Here is an 18,024-nt window from a genome sequence, read left to right on the forward strand (position 1 = left end):
AGGTTCTCAGACTCTAGGGTGCGAGGACCCACCTTTTGTAAGGATAAGAGGAGGTAAAGATGAAGTAAAAGTTGTCAGGAAGATAATTTGGTAGATCTGTCAGGGAGATAACTCGGTAATATATAGTACACTGGTAAGTACTGTTCCAGCTTTAGTCTAGAGAGGAATAGAGTAAGCAGAGAAGGATAAAAACAAAAAACAAAGACTGGGAATGATACAGAAGTTGAAGAATAGAGAGAAAAATGCCCAGAGCACTACCTTATCTCAAGGTTGCTATACCTCCAATAATTTCTGCTTTAAATTCCCCTTGGCCTCGTGCACTGACCCACTACCATGTACTCATTTGGTAATTCTATAGCATTAAACACAAAGTATCAAATAAAACAACTCATATTTTCCCTTCATCTTTGCTTCTCTCTTTGTCGCCTGTGATCCTCCCCCCAAAATCCAAATCCCCTTTTCCTCCAACTTCTGATCTTTCCCAACCAACTCATTTTTCCTTCTTGAAGAAGTTCTGAAAGCTCAAAGTATTAATTTTTTATTTAAGTGTTTCTATCAGTGACACTAGGAATTGCATCTCTAGTGAAAACTGCAAATAAGAGTTCCACCTATCTATAAAATAACAGTGTTCTAAATTCAAAATTGCTTTCCAAAACAAAATCAACCACAGGGCATGGTGTCTGCAGAGCCAGCAAACAGAAATATTGCTGTGAATTCATAGATACCTAATGAAGAAAGGAATGCTGATTCAACAATGGCTTAGCTTGTTGTGTGCAGGTGTTCCCTGCATTTTGATTTCACATTTCGTGCTGGTACCTGGATTTGTAAACATACAGAAAGGAGTAACAGGTTACAGACCAGATGTGAACTGACTTTGTAAGACTACTCCATTCAGTATTTACTCCATTCAGTACTCTGTGCTGAAGTAGTTTTGTAGCAAAAGTCTCACAACTAAACAAAATTAAGTTCCCAATTTTTTACTTCTGATTATAAAAATTCACTGTCTGCTGCTTTTCTGGAATGACAAAAATAGTGAAGAGATCATACAATATGACACACACTGAAGCACCAAAGAAACTGCTATAGGCATGTGAATTCAAATACAGAGATATGTAAAGAAGTAGAATATGGCACTGCAGACAGCAATGCCTATATAAGACAATAAGCGCCTGGTGCAGTTGTTAGATCAGTTACTGCTGCTACAATAGCAGGTTATCAAGATTTAAATGAGTTTGAATGTGGTGTTATAGTCAGCACACTATCAATGGGACAAGGTAGCAATAAAGTGGGGATTTTCCTGTATGACCATTTCACAAGTGTACTATGAATATCAGGAATCTGGTAAAACATCAAATCTCTGACATCACTGTGGCCGAAAAAAGATCCTGTAAGAACAGGACCAATGATGACTGAACAAAATCGTTCAATGTGACAGAAGTGTAACCGTCCCACACATTGCTGCAGATTTCAATGCTGGGCCATCAACAAGCATCAACATGTGAACAATTCTGAAACATCATTGATATGGGGTCTCCGAGCCGAAGGCCCACTTGTGCACCCTTGATGACTGCATGACACAAAACTTTACGCCTCGCTTGGGCCCGTCAACACTGACATTGGACTATTGATGACTGGGAACAAGTTGCCTGATTGGATGAGTTTTGTTTCAGATTATATTGAGCGGACGGACGTTTACAGGTATGGAGACAACCTTATGAAACCACAGACCCTGTATGTCAGCAAGGGACTGTTCAAGCTGGTGAAGGCTCTGTAACGGTGTGGAGTGTGTTCAGTTGGGACCTGTGATACATCTATATATGACTCTGACTTAAGCATCCTGTCTGACCCTGCACCCATTACTGTGAATTGTGCATTCCGATGGACTTGGGCAATTCCAGCAGGACAATCCGACACACCACACGTACAGAATTGCTACAGAGTGGCTCCAGGAACACTCTTCCAAGTTTAAATGCTTCCGCTAAACTCTCCAGACATGAACATTATTGAGCATATCTGGGATGCCTTGCCACATTGTTGTAAGAAGATGGCCGCCAACTTGAAAGTTCGTCATGTTTCTCCGCGGAAAAAAGCTAATTCTATTGGTAAAAAGAAAGTGTGTAATAATTGCAAGGACGAAATAACAAAGTTAAAGGAACGTGTATCGAGCCTACAATTTATAATCAGTGCTATGGAAGAAGATATTCTTAAATTTCATATCGGAAAAAGTGAGCCCTATTCTCTAAAAAGTTCCGAAAAACATGGCTGCTGCCAGTGAAAACTGGACTAAAATCACATACAAGAAAAACACTTATGAACTGAAAAATTGTGTGAATAGTAAATGTAATGACAATGCAAGCATTGTGTATGAAAACGCTTTCGAAGTGCTCTCAATTATAGACAGTAATAATACAATGAAATGTGTCGAGCCGCATGGGAAAAAAGATGGCGGAAAAAAAAAGCTTTAAACCTCAGGGAAAATACAATTCTACCATGAGTGTGGTTGCCGACAGTGTTTCAAAATCAATAACTTCTCAAGATGGATTATCGACTGCTCTGAACAAATGACAAGAAACAAACTGTGTCAACACGCAACACAAAAGTTCAGGTAGGCCAAATCACCATCCAACAAATTTTGGGAAAATAAACCTGACTGCGGACAGTCAGGGGAGGAACATAGCATCTAAATTTCAGTGTAGAAGCATTCACAGCATTACTAGTACAGTGAAACCTGGTGCAACATTTCAAGCAGTGACTTCTACAATTTATGTTGAGAAAACAGCATCAACAAACAAAGACTTTTTCATGTTCTTAGTGGGAATGAACGATGTAGCAAGAAATGAAATGAAAAGCCTAATAATCTCACTCAAAAGGAAGCTACATGAACTTAGAAACTAAAATGTTATCATCTTCTCAGTTCCACATCAACACGACTTACCAAACTGGTCATGTCTAAATGAAGAAGTGTGGTGGGGAAATAAGAAAATACAAAATATATGCTTGAGATTCAAAAACATAACATTTGTGGACATAAGCGGCATAGGAAGAAGATTCCGCACAACCTATGGTCTACACCTCAACAAAACTAGGAAAAGACTTGGTTATAGCATGGATCGAAGAAATAGTAAACAACAAACTGAATGCGGAGTGTTATGCTACAGTGGCCATCCCTCTCAAGGACAAAAATCACAAATTCACTACTGAATCAACCACGGAATACCAGGTCAGTGATACAATACATCAGCAAGACAAAAGGGACTTTTTTTAGGACAATAAAACTTTCCACCAGTGCAACACCAGGTGCAAGTGTACGTAATCCACATATGCCTGAAGCAGACCTCAGTTCAAACAAGTGCAATTTATCGTTTCTTCATTATAATGTACAGGGTTTAGGAAACAAAATAGATGCTTTTAAATCATTTATCACAGAGCTAGCTCCACATGTAGTTATAATCACAGAACACCAAACCACAGTACACAACATCCATCATTTCAAATTAGAAGACTATAACCTAGCAACATTCTACTGAATAACACAAAATAAAGGTGGTGGTGTCACCATTTACGTGAGAAAATGTAAGTTAATAACAGCCACAGAAAAAGTGTTTTGGACAAAAAAATTCAATGCTGGCAAAGATTTCGAAATTACAGCTATTAAACTCACATTTTGTACTGTTTTGTTCATTGTTATAGGTATATATAGATCCCCAAGTGGAAACTTTGATGCTTTCCTGGAATCACTTGATGGAGTTCTAAGTAAATCAATGTCAGGTTGCAGAAATGTAGACGTTATCATACTTGGAGATCTGGACATAAACCTTACTTGACAACTAGGAAAGCATGTGTTTTGCAGATTGTATCCTTTGTTATGGGGCTAAAGACATTCTTGGACTAGTACCCACTAAAATGTCTAACATACCCACATCAATTGATCATATCATTACAAATTATGACCATATCATCTCAGCAGACATCATAAATGGCCACCTTTCAAATTATTTAGGCCAAACACTAGTAATAAAATGTATTACCAAGTTCAAACCAAGGAAAATGTGTGAGCACAAACAAATACTATCTGCAAACAACATTGCCAAGCTAAGACTTAGTTTAAATCAGGAATCATGGGAATTAATTATTACTACCGATGGAGTAAACAATAAATGGAATGAATTTGTAGAAATCCTGACTAGGCACCTAAATAGGACCATGCCAATAACAAAAGTAAATATTCACAAAAACCAACCTTTAACATCAAAACCTGTGCCATTAGACTGTAAAACAGAAGATCTAAAAGGAAAAAAAAAATGGAAAACATGTATTGCTTACACAGACTAACTGACTCAGAGGTACATAAAGAAACCTACAAGCAGTACATATACAAGTACCGCAAAGAAGTCAGAAAATTAAAAGCAGAAAGAATCAGCCAAGAGATACAAAACTCAAATAATGCCTCAAAGTCTTGCTGGTTACTTGTAAATAAAATAAGAAATAAGGAAACAGACACCAAAATTAATAATGTAGAATTAACTGTGAACAATAATGTCATTTCTGATCCCTTTCTGGTCAGCAATATTTTCAATAGTTACTTCATAGCCATCGCCGAAAATGATGTCTGTATGAAACAGCATAAACAGCACATATTCATGACTAGTGACAAACGGAACTGCAGTAGTACACTACACGCGGTAATTGCGTATGATATTTTGCAGCACATTGATAGCTTCAAAAACAAAAAATCGGCAGGAATAGATGAAATTTCTCCATATCTAATGAAGGAATGCAAACATGAACTTTTGAATCCACTACTTCATCTTATAAACTGTACACTCGAAGAAGGTGTCTTTCCTGACAGGTTGAAACTGGCTGTAATTAAACCATTACACAAAAAAAGGGGAAAGAAAGCATGTACAGAATGACAAGCCCATAGCCCTGATCTCAACACTCAACAAACTGACAGAAAAAATAATATTAAAAAGAATCCTGGAACACTACAATAACGCTGACGTACTAAGGGATTTCCAACATGGTTCCAGGAAGGGTCGAAGTACCATGTCAGCAGCTGTACAATTTGTTCACCATGTACTTCAAAACATAAATGAAAAGTCTCAAATGGCAGGAGTATTCTAGGACCTATCAAAAGCTTTTGACAGAGTACATCAGGATGTACTCTTGTCAAAAAATTGCGAAGAATGGTGTCACTGGAAAACTCGTGCAATTGCTTGAAACATATTTAAAAGGCAGGCAACAGTGCACAGAAACCCTATATTACAATGGAGAAATACTAGAGCGGAAAAGGTCAAGTATAAGAAAAATACATTTTGGGGTTCCCCGAGCTCCATTTTAGGTCCAGTCCTTTTCATATGTTACGCAAATGATTTCAAAAGTTCTCTAGGCAGTAAGCAATTGGTCACTATGTATGCCGATGATACATCTGGTGTCTGTTGTGCAGACAGTGAGACCGGCCTAGTCGAAGAAATTCGTAGCTTTACTGAAAAGGCAAGAGCACACTTTGAAAAAGAAGACTTGAAAGTAAACATGGAAAAACCAAATAACATTCATTAAAAAGTGCTATAAACAGGCATAACACTGAGACTAAGAAAACTCTGTCAAATAGCTATTCAAATTGTAAATTCTTGGGACTATACAAAGATGACAGACTTTCATGGAAGCAGAAAGTTGACCATGTCTGCAAAAAAATAACATCCAGACTATATGTATTAAGAAGATTATCACCATATTTCAATTCGGAAACTCTAAGGACTGTATATTATGGGTTATTATACCCTTTCTTGCCATAAGGGCTAGTACTGTGGGGCAGCACATGCCAAACAAAATATGAAAAGAGTCTTCATACTGCAAAAGTGAGCCTTAAGGATTATATCAAAAGTAAAACAAAGAACCTCTTGTAAAACACTGTTCATAAGACACAATATTCTTACAGTTTACGCCACCTATATACGAGAAACCATAATGCTAGTGAAAGATGATACTAAGATCAAAAAAGAAATATGGACATCCACCACTATGAAACAAGGCATAAAAAAGATTTTCATATGGTTACCAGAAGATTAACTCTAACAGCACAACGTCCTTATATCCATGGAGCTGTCTTCCACAATTCATTACCAGATGAAATGAAAACAGTGACGGACCATACTTTTATAAAGTGCATCAAGCAGTGGCTTATTAAATATGCCCCTATAATCTAGACCTAAATCAATCATGAAGTAATAAGAAAGCAGATGTAATAAGAAATAATGTAAAATAAAAACTCTAATTTCACTTTTATTCTTCATATACTTTGTTAAAAAAAGCACATGCATGTAAAAATTATGTGTTACAAGCAAAAGAAATTCAGTTCCAATTCAAAACGTGCTGTTTAGAAGAGATCTCTACCTCCTCATATGCTTACGGATTTATGGACAGACCTGCAGGGTTCATTGTGTCAGTTCCCTCCAGCACTACTTCAGACATTAGTTGAGTCCACTCCACACCATGTTGTGGCACTTCTGCATGCTTCTGGGGGCCCTTAATGATATTAGGCCGATGTATCCGTTTCTTTGGTTCTACAGTGTATCAAATCAAGTAAGCCAGGGATACTGTAATGCTAGTAAAGTAGTGGGGAAATACCTTTCTGGGTATACAGAGATTAGTGGTGACATTTACAATGCTGAGAGATGAAATCTGTTGGACAAGACAGAGATAACATAAGGAATAAAGGATGAAAGGAAGCCAAAACAAAGATGGAACAAAAAACGAAGAAGTTTTGGCTGGTTCAAATGGCTCTGAGCACTAAGGGACTTAACATCTGTGGTCATTAGTCCCCTAGAACTTAGAACTACGTAAACCTAACTAACCTAAGGACATCACACACATCCATGCCTGAGGCAGGATTCGAACCTGCGACCGTAGCGGTCATGCGGTTCCAGACTGAAGCGCCTAGAACCGCATGGCCACACAGGCCGGTGAAGAAGTTTTATTTGATACTAATAATATATGATGGACTTCACAGTTAATGCTGTTTCATACAAACCTAGTTATTCAAAGAAATAATCTACGCTTTAAGTTGCATGAAAATTTCACACTATAACATTTTTTTTAAATAATAGAACAGAAAAGAGTTGTGTCTACTTACACAATGTTTTGGTAGGAAAAACTGCAGCATGTCTAAGAGACAAACAAAGTGACAAATATTACAGCTTTCAATATTTTTAATAAAATAATTTCCAAACCTTTCCCTTTAGTTCACGACTCTCCTGAACCATTGATTGTGAATGATTTAATGATGTTTTCTTTCATACCAAAGAAAATATTTCTTCCCACCCCTCCCCTCTCTCCCTGGCCCCCATCACTCCCTCTCTCTCTTAAAAGAAACTGTACATGGGACGCAGAGTGTTAAAGAGGTCATGAGATTAAAAAGAGTTTTGCTTGCATCTGCAGCGTTCATCATAGTTTATGACTTTTGACAGTCCTACATTTGTCCCCCATTAACAAACAAAGGAAGCAGCAACATTTTAGTCTTGTGAGAAAACTTGTGATTCTACATTTAAGAAGTAATACGTGGCTTTATTTCACCTGGTAACATCTAGCACAAAGCACAGTTAGTATTATCCTTAATACGATTGAGATAAATCATAAACAAAGAAAGATTGGGACATATTTCCAGTTATGAAAAGAGTACAGTCTTCCTTGATATAACATAAGGTGGCAATGTGAATAAGCCAGGGTACAAATGTAGATTGTGCACCCGTACACAATTTTTTTCCCCCCACTCTGAAACAGAGTTTTGCTATTCTCCTGAAGAGTGAATTTTTAAAGGCCAAAGATTCAACCAAACCACTCCATCTACAGGCCACAAGTGGCCCATCGGGACCATCCGACCGCCGCACCATCTGCAGCAGAGGACGCTGAGTGTACAAAGTCAGTGTACAAAGCTTCCACATATGGTTCAGTTAAAAGAACATAGTTCATACAGCATATGGACACTAGCTTGATCTTAGTCTGGTGCAGTTTTTAAATGTTTACAAGTGTTCTAAATGTGTACTGCATGTGATGCAAAAATGTATATAAGTAAAAGAGAAACAAACACCATTCATATGTCACTGATGAAAGCTATGACTGAAAACTTTATGTAAGTGTCATTTAATTGTGCCTGTCAGCAACTTAACGTGTCTTCTTTATAGTAAATAGCAATCTGGCTTTTCCTACATTGGTGGTATTCCTATCTGGCATTTCCATTGTTTATAAATACAAACCAATCATTTACTTACTGGATTACTTGTAGGTAATAACCGTAACACAACATGGGTGAATGATGTGTTAGCCTTCAATTTCAGTAAGTCCACGTGTATCATTTTTCTCTTCACTGACGCAGAAGGAAGGAACACTGTTTCATTTGAGAGATTGACACCAATATCACTGCAAAACAAATGGTCTGTGATCAATTGCTCCAATTGGAAATGTCAAAAGATGTGAACTGGGTAATAAACAAAACACAAAAATCATCTCTTAGGGCATCTAAGGAAAGAATTTTTGAATAAGGGATAATAAACCTTTATTTGCAACTGGTTGGCTGATTTTTCAATCTATTCTGAATTACACAGTTGCTGTTTTGCAGCCACATTTAAGATTTTGAAAGAATTTTTGTGTTGCACAGTGAAAATGAGGAGTGAAATTTGGAGAGCTATAGGATACAAAATAAGCAGAAGTGGAGAGGAATGAGACACATATATAATGATACCAGTTTCTTCATTAATCTAATCAATCATTCATATAGCAGTGTTTTCTATTACTCTACAAATAACAAATGCCATCACATGAGAATAATGTGTAACTCCTTCATGAACCATGCTGTATACCTATGTGCAATTCTCAGCCTAGCACACAGTTTCAATCTGCTAGGACGTTTCACAGCAGCACACACTGCACTGCAGAGTGAAAATTACAATCTGGAATAATACTTTGGTTTACAAAAAAATTGCTTTTTATTCTATCTGTAAGTTTTCATTTTTGTTGTTGGTGTTTATCATGTAAAAATAGTAATGTTTATGTCTTAAACTTTACATTTAATGCTTTTATGAATTGTGGAGTCTCCCCAGATGGAATGAAGCTTGTTATGGTGAAGCCTCTCCATCAAAAAGGGAGACACAACACAAGCAATAAACTATTGTCCTATCTCTCTCTCTTGACTACATTTGTGAAAAGCCTAGAGAACGTACGGTATTCCACATTTTTGAGGCACCTCAAAGATTTTCACATCAGTTGGGATTTTTGTGATATTTCTAAGGCATTAGACTACTGTTGTTGTTGTTGTTGTGGTCTTCAGTCCTGAGACTGGTTTGATGCAGCTCTCCACGCTACTCTATCCTGTGCAAGCTTCTTCATCTCCCAGTACCTACTGCAACCTACATCCTTCTGAATCTGCTTAGTGTATTCATCTCTTGGTCTCCCTCTATGATTTTTACCCTCCACGCTGCCCTCCAATACTAAATTGGTGATCCCTTGATGCCTCTGAACATGTCCTACCAACCGATCCCTTCTAGTCAAGTTGTGCCACAAACTCCTCTTCTCCCCAATACTATTCAGTACCTCCTCATTAGTTATGTGATCTACCCATCTAATTTTAAGCGTTCTTCTGTAGCACCACATTTCAAAAGCTTCTATTCTCTTCTTGTCCAAACTGTTTATCGCCCATGTTTCACTTCCATACATGCCTACACTCCATACAAATACTTTCAGAAACGACTTCCTGACACTTAAATCTATACTCGATGTTAACAAATTTCCCTTCTTCAGAAACGCTTTCCTTGCCATTGCCAGTCTACATTTTATATTCTCTCTACTTCGACCATCATCAGTTATTTTGCTCCCCAAATAGCAAAACTCCTTTACTACTTTAAGTGTCTCATTTCCTAATCTAATTCCCTCAGCATCACCCGACTTAATTCGACTACATTCCATTATCCTCGTTTTGCTTTTTGTTGATGTTCGTCTTATATCCTCCTTTCAAGATGTAGTAACACGGTTCACGTTTTCCATCGCACTTCAGAGTAGAACGGGAACTGTCTCATAGGCATGCGCGATGTGAACTGACTGGGCATGGCCCGTGCTGCCTGAGTTGTTGTTGTTGTTCTGGTGGCAGAGGTCGTGGCCGAATTCTTGCATGCCCTCTGGTGGACGGGACTCTGTGACGCGCCTTGCTGATGTGCGCCTCCCGCGGTCTTTCTGGTGGCTACTGCACTCCTCCTCCTTCAGGGGGTGAGGCCACTGTGATCCACTGCGTCGGAAGGTGGAGTGTCGTGCAGTAGTGATGACCTCCACATTCATCAGAAGGCTGGAGTCGATGGGATCTGCCAACCCTCGAGCCGGAACCTTTGAATACTGCTGGAAGTGACCCGCACGAAGAGGCCCCCGTCATCCCACCACCGGAACCCGGGACAGAACGGGAGACAAGCTGTTGAACTCTGGATTCTGGTCCACCCCGGGAGGGGCAAGACCCAGTGGCAGGGCCGATGGGGAAGGGACAACCACAGGTGAACCAGCCTGCTGAGAAACCGGGCCTGCGAGGGGGGGCGGCTCTCACTGTGGCATCGCTAACGATGGCGATGACAGTGCTGGAGCTACTGGAGGCTGCCAAGGCTGAGAGCCATCACAGTGCGGCAGAATCACAGGGGGGAGCTGTGGTAGCGTCCCCTGAGAAACCAACACTGGTGCCGGCAATGGGGAAGCCAGTGCCCGAGGGGTCGGAAGGGTGGGTGCACAAATGTGGACATAGCTGATTTTGGTGACGACGTACCTCCCGGTCCCACGTCTGCAAGGTATAGAGCCAGCGGCAATTTCGGCGCAGGACCACCGCCGGTATCCAACGTGGATTGCGACCAAACCCACGTGCCCAGACCGACATACCCGGTGGAAAGCTGGGTACTCCGTTTTGCGAAGACTGGCAAGGACCAGGCCGAAGGAGGTGCAGCAGAATCCTAGGTTGGCGCCCGTGGAGGAGCTCTGCGGGGCTGCGTTCTCCAATAGGTGTGGTCCGGTATGCCGTCAAGAAAAACGTCAACGCCTCCTCCGCAGGAAAGCCGTGCACATACTTTTTCATCTGTGTCTTAAATGTGCGCACCATGCGATCGGCTTCCCCATTCGATTGTGGATGAAAGGGGGGAGAGCAAACGTGCCGAATACCGAAGCACCTACAAAAATCCTGGAAGGTCTGTGAGATAAACTGAGGTCCATTGTCCGAGACCAGGGTGACTGGCAGACCTTCCACAGAAAAGATTTTTACTAGTGCCTGGATTACAACCTCTGAAGTGGTTGAGGAGCAGCGAACCACATATGGAAATCGGGAATAAGCATCAATGACAATGAGCCAAAATCCATTGAGAAACGGGCCCGCAAAATCGATGTGAACACGTTCCCATGCCTAGGTTGCAGGCGGCCATGAAGAGAACGCTGACCTGGGAGATGCCTGTTGGTTCGCCCACTGGGAACAGGCGGCCACAAAGTGCTCAATTTCTCTGTCAATACCCGGCCAGTACACATGTCTGTGAGCCAAGTACGGGAAACACCCCAGTGCCCCTCATGTAATAACGTGAGGACTTCCCTTCGCAAACTTGCAGTAACAACCACGTGAGGAGCTGTATCATCGGTAGCCAGAAGGAGGACTCCTTCCAAGACAGAGAGGCGGTCTCGCAGAACAAAATAATTATAAAGAGGGTCCGAGGCCCGGCCTGGAGGTCGGGATGACCACCCCTGCTGAATGAGGCGAACTACTTGCCGGAGAACCGGGTCAGCTGCTGTTTCCCTGGCGACTCTAGAACTAGTGATCGGGAAGCAATCAACCACTTGGCGGGATGCCACATCCAAATGAAAACACATAATCTCCTTTCGATCGAACTTAGGATCCGGACCCACCGGAAGACGGGAAAGAGCGTCTGCATTGGCATGCTGTCCAGTAGGGCAAAAATGAATGTCATAATGGTACTTAGAGAGGAACAAGGCCCAGCGCTGTAGTCTGTGGGCTGCCCTATCCAGAATCTGAGAGGCAGGGCCAAATAACGATATTAACGGCTTATGGTCAGTGATTAACTGAAACTTCGTGCCATACAAGAAAGGGTGAAACTTGGTAACAGCGTAGACAATGGCCAAAGCCTCTTTTTCCACCTGAGAGTAATGGGCCTGTGCGGGACTAAGAGTTTTAGACGCAAACGCCAGTGGCTGCTCGGAACCATCTGCGTTGCGATGGGCCAGGACCGCCCCCACCCGATACTGCAAAGCATCTGTAGCCAGGACCAACGGCTTATGGGAGTCAAAAGAAGCCAAACTCGGCACTGATGTGCGGTGGCCTTTCAACGAGGTGAACGCTCACTCGCATGCAGGTGACCAATCAAAAGGAAGACCCTTGCGCAGGAGGCAGTACAGGGGGCGGGCGATGGTGGAAGCCCTGGGAATGAACCGGTGGTAATAGGCAATCTTGCGTAAAAAAGCTTGTAACTCCTTCAGCAAAGCGTGCCGCGGAAGGTCGACGACAGCTTGGCCCAAACTTCCTAGCGGCTGGACGCCGTGCCGAGAGATTGTGTAGCCCACATACTCAATGGATGGTTGGAAGAAGTTTGACTTATGCAGGTTGCAACGCAAGCCCACGGACCTGAATTTGAGAAAGAGAGTGCGAAGGTTGTGGAGGTGTTCCTTAATGCTGCGGCACGTGACAATTATGTCGTCCAGGTAATTAATATAATGACGGATTGTCGACATGACGTGTTCAAGATAACGCTGGAATATCGCCGGGGCACTGGATATTCCGAAAGGCCAACCGCTGGTATTGGTAAAGGCCAAACGGGGTGTTGACAACCACCAGCCGTTTGGAGTCCTCATCAAGAGGTATCTGATGATAAGCCTCTGAAAGATCGATTTTCGAAAAATATTGTCCTCCCGCTACGGCGGAGAATAAGTCATCAGCACAAGGCAAAGGATAGGTGTCCACCACCAATTGGGAATTAATGGTGGCCTTGAAATCGCCACAAAGACGTAATTTTCTTGAGGGATTCCTGACAATAATGAGGCGCGAAGCCCACTCACTAGAAGAAATGGGAAGAACGACCGCTAGGGCTGTCAACCTGAGGGCGATCTGCTTCACGCGTAGAAAATGTGGGCGAGCCGACGCCTTCAACTTTAAGTGAGCTTCAAAGTCTTAAACACGCCCCAGGACCTCCTCAAAGATATCTGGAAAGTCAGAGATCATGATAGATAGGGAACGTCTTCGAAGACCAACTGTATGGTGTCAGTGATAGAAAACCCGAAAGTTTGAAAGGCATCCAAGCCAAAAAGGTTAGTGGAGCTCGCATCACTAAAAACAGTAAAAGTAATAGGCCGAGTGACTGATTTGTAAGTCACGTCGGTAGTGAATTGACCCAGTAGTGGAATGAACGGTTTACCATAACCGCGTAGACGCCGGTAAACTGGCGCCAACGGAGGCGACCCAAGGTCGGAGTAAGTTTGTGCATTCAACAAAGAAACTTCTGCGCCCGTATCTAGTTGCAGTTGTAATCGGCGCGACCGAACCGACACCTCGATAAAGAGTTTGTGGGCCAATGCGTCGGGAGCTTGGCCCGATGATACTTCCTGAATGTCAACGTCCATGTCCTCTGTAACTGCTTCCTGCGATTCTTTCGAGGCTGAGTGGCAAACTTTAGCAATGTGTCCTTTTTTATTACATTTGCGACAAACGCCCAACACCGGGGGCACTCCAACCGATTGTGATGTATATAGCATGATGCACAGGACGGTAACAGGGGCCGGTGGCCGGAACTCTGTTTATGTGCCGTGTGGGAGCAGTCATAACGGCCAGGTTGTACTGCTCGTACGTCGTCCACCCCGGACACAGTGGACGCGCCCGCGCCACAATGAACCGCCACGACGTCGCACCACGCTTCCAACTGTTGACTGGTGGCGTGAGAGACTTCATACGATTGAGCAATGGACAGGACTTCCTCAAGGGAAGGGTCTTCTAACTGCAGGGCCCGTTGCCGGACCTCCCTATCAGGGGCCGAACGAACAATGACGTCGCGCACCATAATGTGGGCATGCGACTCTCGCGACTGCTCCGTGACAAAATGACACTTGCGAATAAACCTTGCAGGGTAGCGGTCCACGCCCGGTAAGACTGATGGGGCTGGTTCTTGCATTGATAGAACTCGACCCTAGCCGCCACAACATGCGTGCGGCGGCGATAATATGAAGACAGTAATGAACACAATGGGTCAAAAGACAAGGACGAGGGTTCCTACAATGGCACTAGCTGCCGCAAAACTTGATACAGCAATACCTTCGCATCTGCAACATGAAACACCTGGAAATGCTGCCGAAGGCGATGTTCATACGCTTCCCAATCCTCCGCCGTCTCGTCATACGGGGGAAAGGGAGGAGGGAACGGCGCTGGAGCAGACGGCGTGGAGAGCAACGCCGGAAGCACTTGTTTCATGGTGGCCATGAGCTCTGTCTGCTGCTCAACCAAAACCCGCACTAAATCCTCCATGCCATGGATAAGCTGCGAAACCGGAACAATGACGCAACACGCAAAAGAATGACCCTACTCGTCACCAATTGCGTAGTAATACCATTCATGTTTTCCGTCGAACTTCAGAGTAGACCGGGAACAGTCTCATAGGCATGCCCGATGTGAACTGACTGGGCATGGCCCGTGCTGCCTGAGTTGTTCCGCTGGCAGAGGTCGCGGCCGAATTCTCGCATGCCCTCTGGTGGACGGGACTCTATTTGCGGCAACTAACGTCCGTGATGTGCCGTGCCGATGTGCGCCTCCCGCGATCTTTCTGGTGGGTACTGCACAAGACACTGTCCATTTCGTTCAATAGCTCTTCCAAGTCTTTTGCTGTCTTTGACAGAATTACAATGTCATCGGCGAACCTCAAAATTTTTATTTGTTCTCCATGGATTTTAATACCTACTCCGAATTTTTCTTTTGTTTCCTTCAGTGCTTGCTCAATATAGAGATTGAATAACATCGGGGAGAGGCTACAACCTTGTTTCACTCCCTTCCCAACCACTGCTTCCCTTTCATGTCCCTCGACTCGTAACTGCCATCTGGTTTCTGTACAAATTGTAAATAGCCTTTCGCTTCCTGTATTTTACCCCTGCCATCTTCAGAATTTGAAAGAGAGTATTCCAGTCAACATTGACAAAAGCTTTCTCTAAGTCTACAAATGGTAGAAATGTAAGTTGGCCTTTCCTTAACCTAGCTTCTGAGATAAGTCGTAGGGTCAATATTGCCTTGTGTGTTCCAGTATTTATACAGAATCCAAACTGATCTTCCCCGAGGTTGGCTTCTACTAGTTTTCCCATTCGTCTGTAAAGAATTTGTGTTAGTATTTTGCAGCTGAGGCTTATTAAAGTGATTGATTGGTAATTTTCTCACCTGTCAACGCCTGCTTTCTTTGGGATTGGAATTATTATTTTCCTCTTGAAGTCTGAGGGTATTTCGCCTGTCTCATACATCTTGCTCACCAGATGGTAGAGTTTTGTCAGGACTGGCTCTCCCAAGGCTGTCAGTAGTTCTAATGGAATGTTGTCTACTCCTGGAGCTTTGTTTCGACTCGCATCTTTCAGTGCTCTTTAGACTGTATGCATCACAAAATACTCCGCAACAAAGCATGCCACTACGACATCAGAGTGACAGTGGGAAACTAACAAAACTCCTAACTTCAAGATGAGAAAACATAGTACTATCCTACAGCTATAACATTACCATGAGATGTAGTATAGTGGTTAGCATTGCTGGCTGCTTTGGGTCACCAGTTCAAACATGACCACAAGCAATTATTTGTTATTTAGTATAAGTTTTGGAAGGTTCTTGAAATATCCTATTTTTGCAGTGCTTGTACGTTCTGGAATATTTGATGTATGTATAAATACCAGTTTCTGGGATATTCAGGTTTGTGTAAGTAGCTGCACTTTCCATCCAAGAAGTCAATTCTCTTCTGGTTATATCTAGGTGTTAATAATAAAGTGCTTGCAGTGGTAAGTGCTGTATTTCATTGACGATCCTGCTTTCCGATTTTGGCTTTAAGGAAGGAAGATTTGGGTTTAAAATCTGTTTGAAATTGATTCTGGGTATGAAGTGACACTTTTTGGTGATACAGCAATGGTTCAAAATATCAATACCACCAAGGCCCCAGTTCAATAACGTAATAACTGTCACCTACACAGGTAGGCACTGCAATACAATCAGTACATTGTTCCAAAGGTCTATGTTTTCAGAAGATCAATGTCTTCCAAATCAGCTGCAAATACAGCATCCATCTGTGTTCCCCAGAGACTTTGGCCTGAACCTGATGAAATGGCTGAAATGATCGACTAAATTACAAAATACAACAGATTGGAGGACATGTTGTGATTAACAAATGTATACTTTTACTTGGACAGCACAGCTCACCAATGGTTCAAAAACAATGAAGAGTAGCTCCATAGCTGGGATAAATTCCCAGTCAAGCTGAAGCAAAAAATTGCCAACAATCAATAGCAAGTCTGCTTAGTGGAAAAACAATTGATGATCAGGCCCCAATGTTATGGTAAAATGACACAGTCTTACGTAAAGAATGTTTTAGCCATTTGAAATGTTGTGAATCCCAATATGGCAGATGTCAACAGAATCTCACACTTGATGAAAGGAGTTCCAGAAGACATAAACCAAGCTTGTCTGGTAAAGGATGTCACAACAACAGATGAATTCAAGTGGTGCCAGCATATCAAGGAAAGGCAACAGAAAAGAGTCAGATGAAACAGGTATGATCGATTCCCAATTGTTGTCCCTATGGTAGTGGTGGAAGACCATTATGACCTCAAGTGGTCATTCATATATCATGTTGTAAGACAAGAGAGACAGTCTTTTATGGCAGCTAGAACTGTCAGATTAGCACATTAAAAATAGTGGGTTAAACTTATGCCTGGACTATTTTCGGGTCCATAAATATTTTAGTTTCATTTGTTATTACTTTTATGTTGTAATTTCATGTACTGATGTGTTCCATGACCTTGGAGATTTGCTCCTCAATTTGGTCCTATGGAACATGACGCATAAATAAATAAATAAATAAAAGAGAATATTGAAGAGGAGATGTATTGATCTTTGGCACCAATCTTCACCACCAGTTGAATATATCATGAAGAAAGGACTTTGTCAACTCTGACCTCTGCCACCATTGCCAAACAACAACCCAGCACCTGACCAACGCAGGTACAATCAACTCCGCTCTGCCAAGTAAAATGCCCAACAAGAGAACAAATATTTACAGGACACCCAGTCTGTTTTCATTCTGGGCACCCTGGACACACTGTATGCAAATGCAGACAAAGAAGACAAGTATCCAACAACTATTGCACTGCAAGACATAAACCATCACAACAGTCCTATTTGTACCAGTCAACTACAGATTATTATAGTTGACTTGTAGAACAAAGTTCATTACCATACCCTGCATGAGGTCACTCCACAACATTTGGTGGCCTTTCCTTGCTGCTGTATGTAGGTACCAGTTGCTCACCTAGCCCTTGAAATCAGAAAAGCTAAGCATGCCATCTGTCTATGGAGGTGAGGCAGCCACGGATAGAAATCCTCCATGGATGACAGTTACCAAGATGACAAGAAATCTCATCAACATCGTCAGCAATGGCCAACCTGTCCAAGTGCCAGTCAATTTACGGGATTTCTTTTTCTGTAATGTCAAATGCTTACCGTTGTCAGCTAAAGTAGACTATGTTCTGTGATACGAAAGTGATTGCGCTGAAGGTGACAATTGGGAATACATCCAGCTGATAGGAACATAAGTTGCAAAAGTCAATGACAGAATACAACGCTTCAGATTCCTCATTTTAACAGAACATAACCATGATATTCTCAGATGGGACATCTTGCAAGCAACAAAAGCTGTCATTGATAGTGGAAGATCAGAACTACAGATTGACAAAGATGTTCTAACATATGCACATAAGAAAGACTGTTGTGGTTGGTTGTTTGCC

General features: G+C 42.2%; 1 protein-coding gene across 2 annotated transcripts in view; it reads right to left on the minus strand.

The window, feature by feature from the left end:
• Positions 1-18,024, minus strand: part of LOC126334746 (GPI inositol-deacylase-like) — a 158,286-nt gene that overhangs the window by 71,793 nt on the left and 68,469 nt on the right. For both annotated transcript variants that reach the window (XM_049997307.1, XM_049997308.1), the window contains exon 7: positions 8,268-8,415. In XM_049997307.1, the coding sequence (XP_049853264.1) occupies positions 8,268-8,415 (148 nt within the window). The remainder of the gene's footprint in view (positions 1-8,267; positions 8,416-18,024) is intronic.

Source organism: Schistocerca gregaria, chromosome 2 (genome assembly GCF_023897955.1).
Source record: "Schistocerca gregaria isolate iqSchGreg1 chromosome 2, iqSchGreg1.2, whole genome shotgun sequence".
Classification (NCBI taxonomy): Eukaryota; Metazoa; Arthropoda; class Insecta; order Orthoptera; family Acrididae; genus Schistocerca; species Schistocerca gregaria.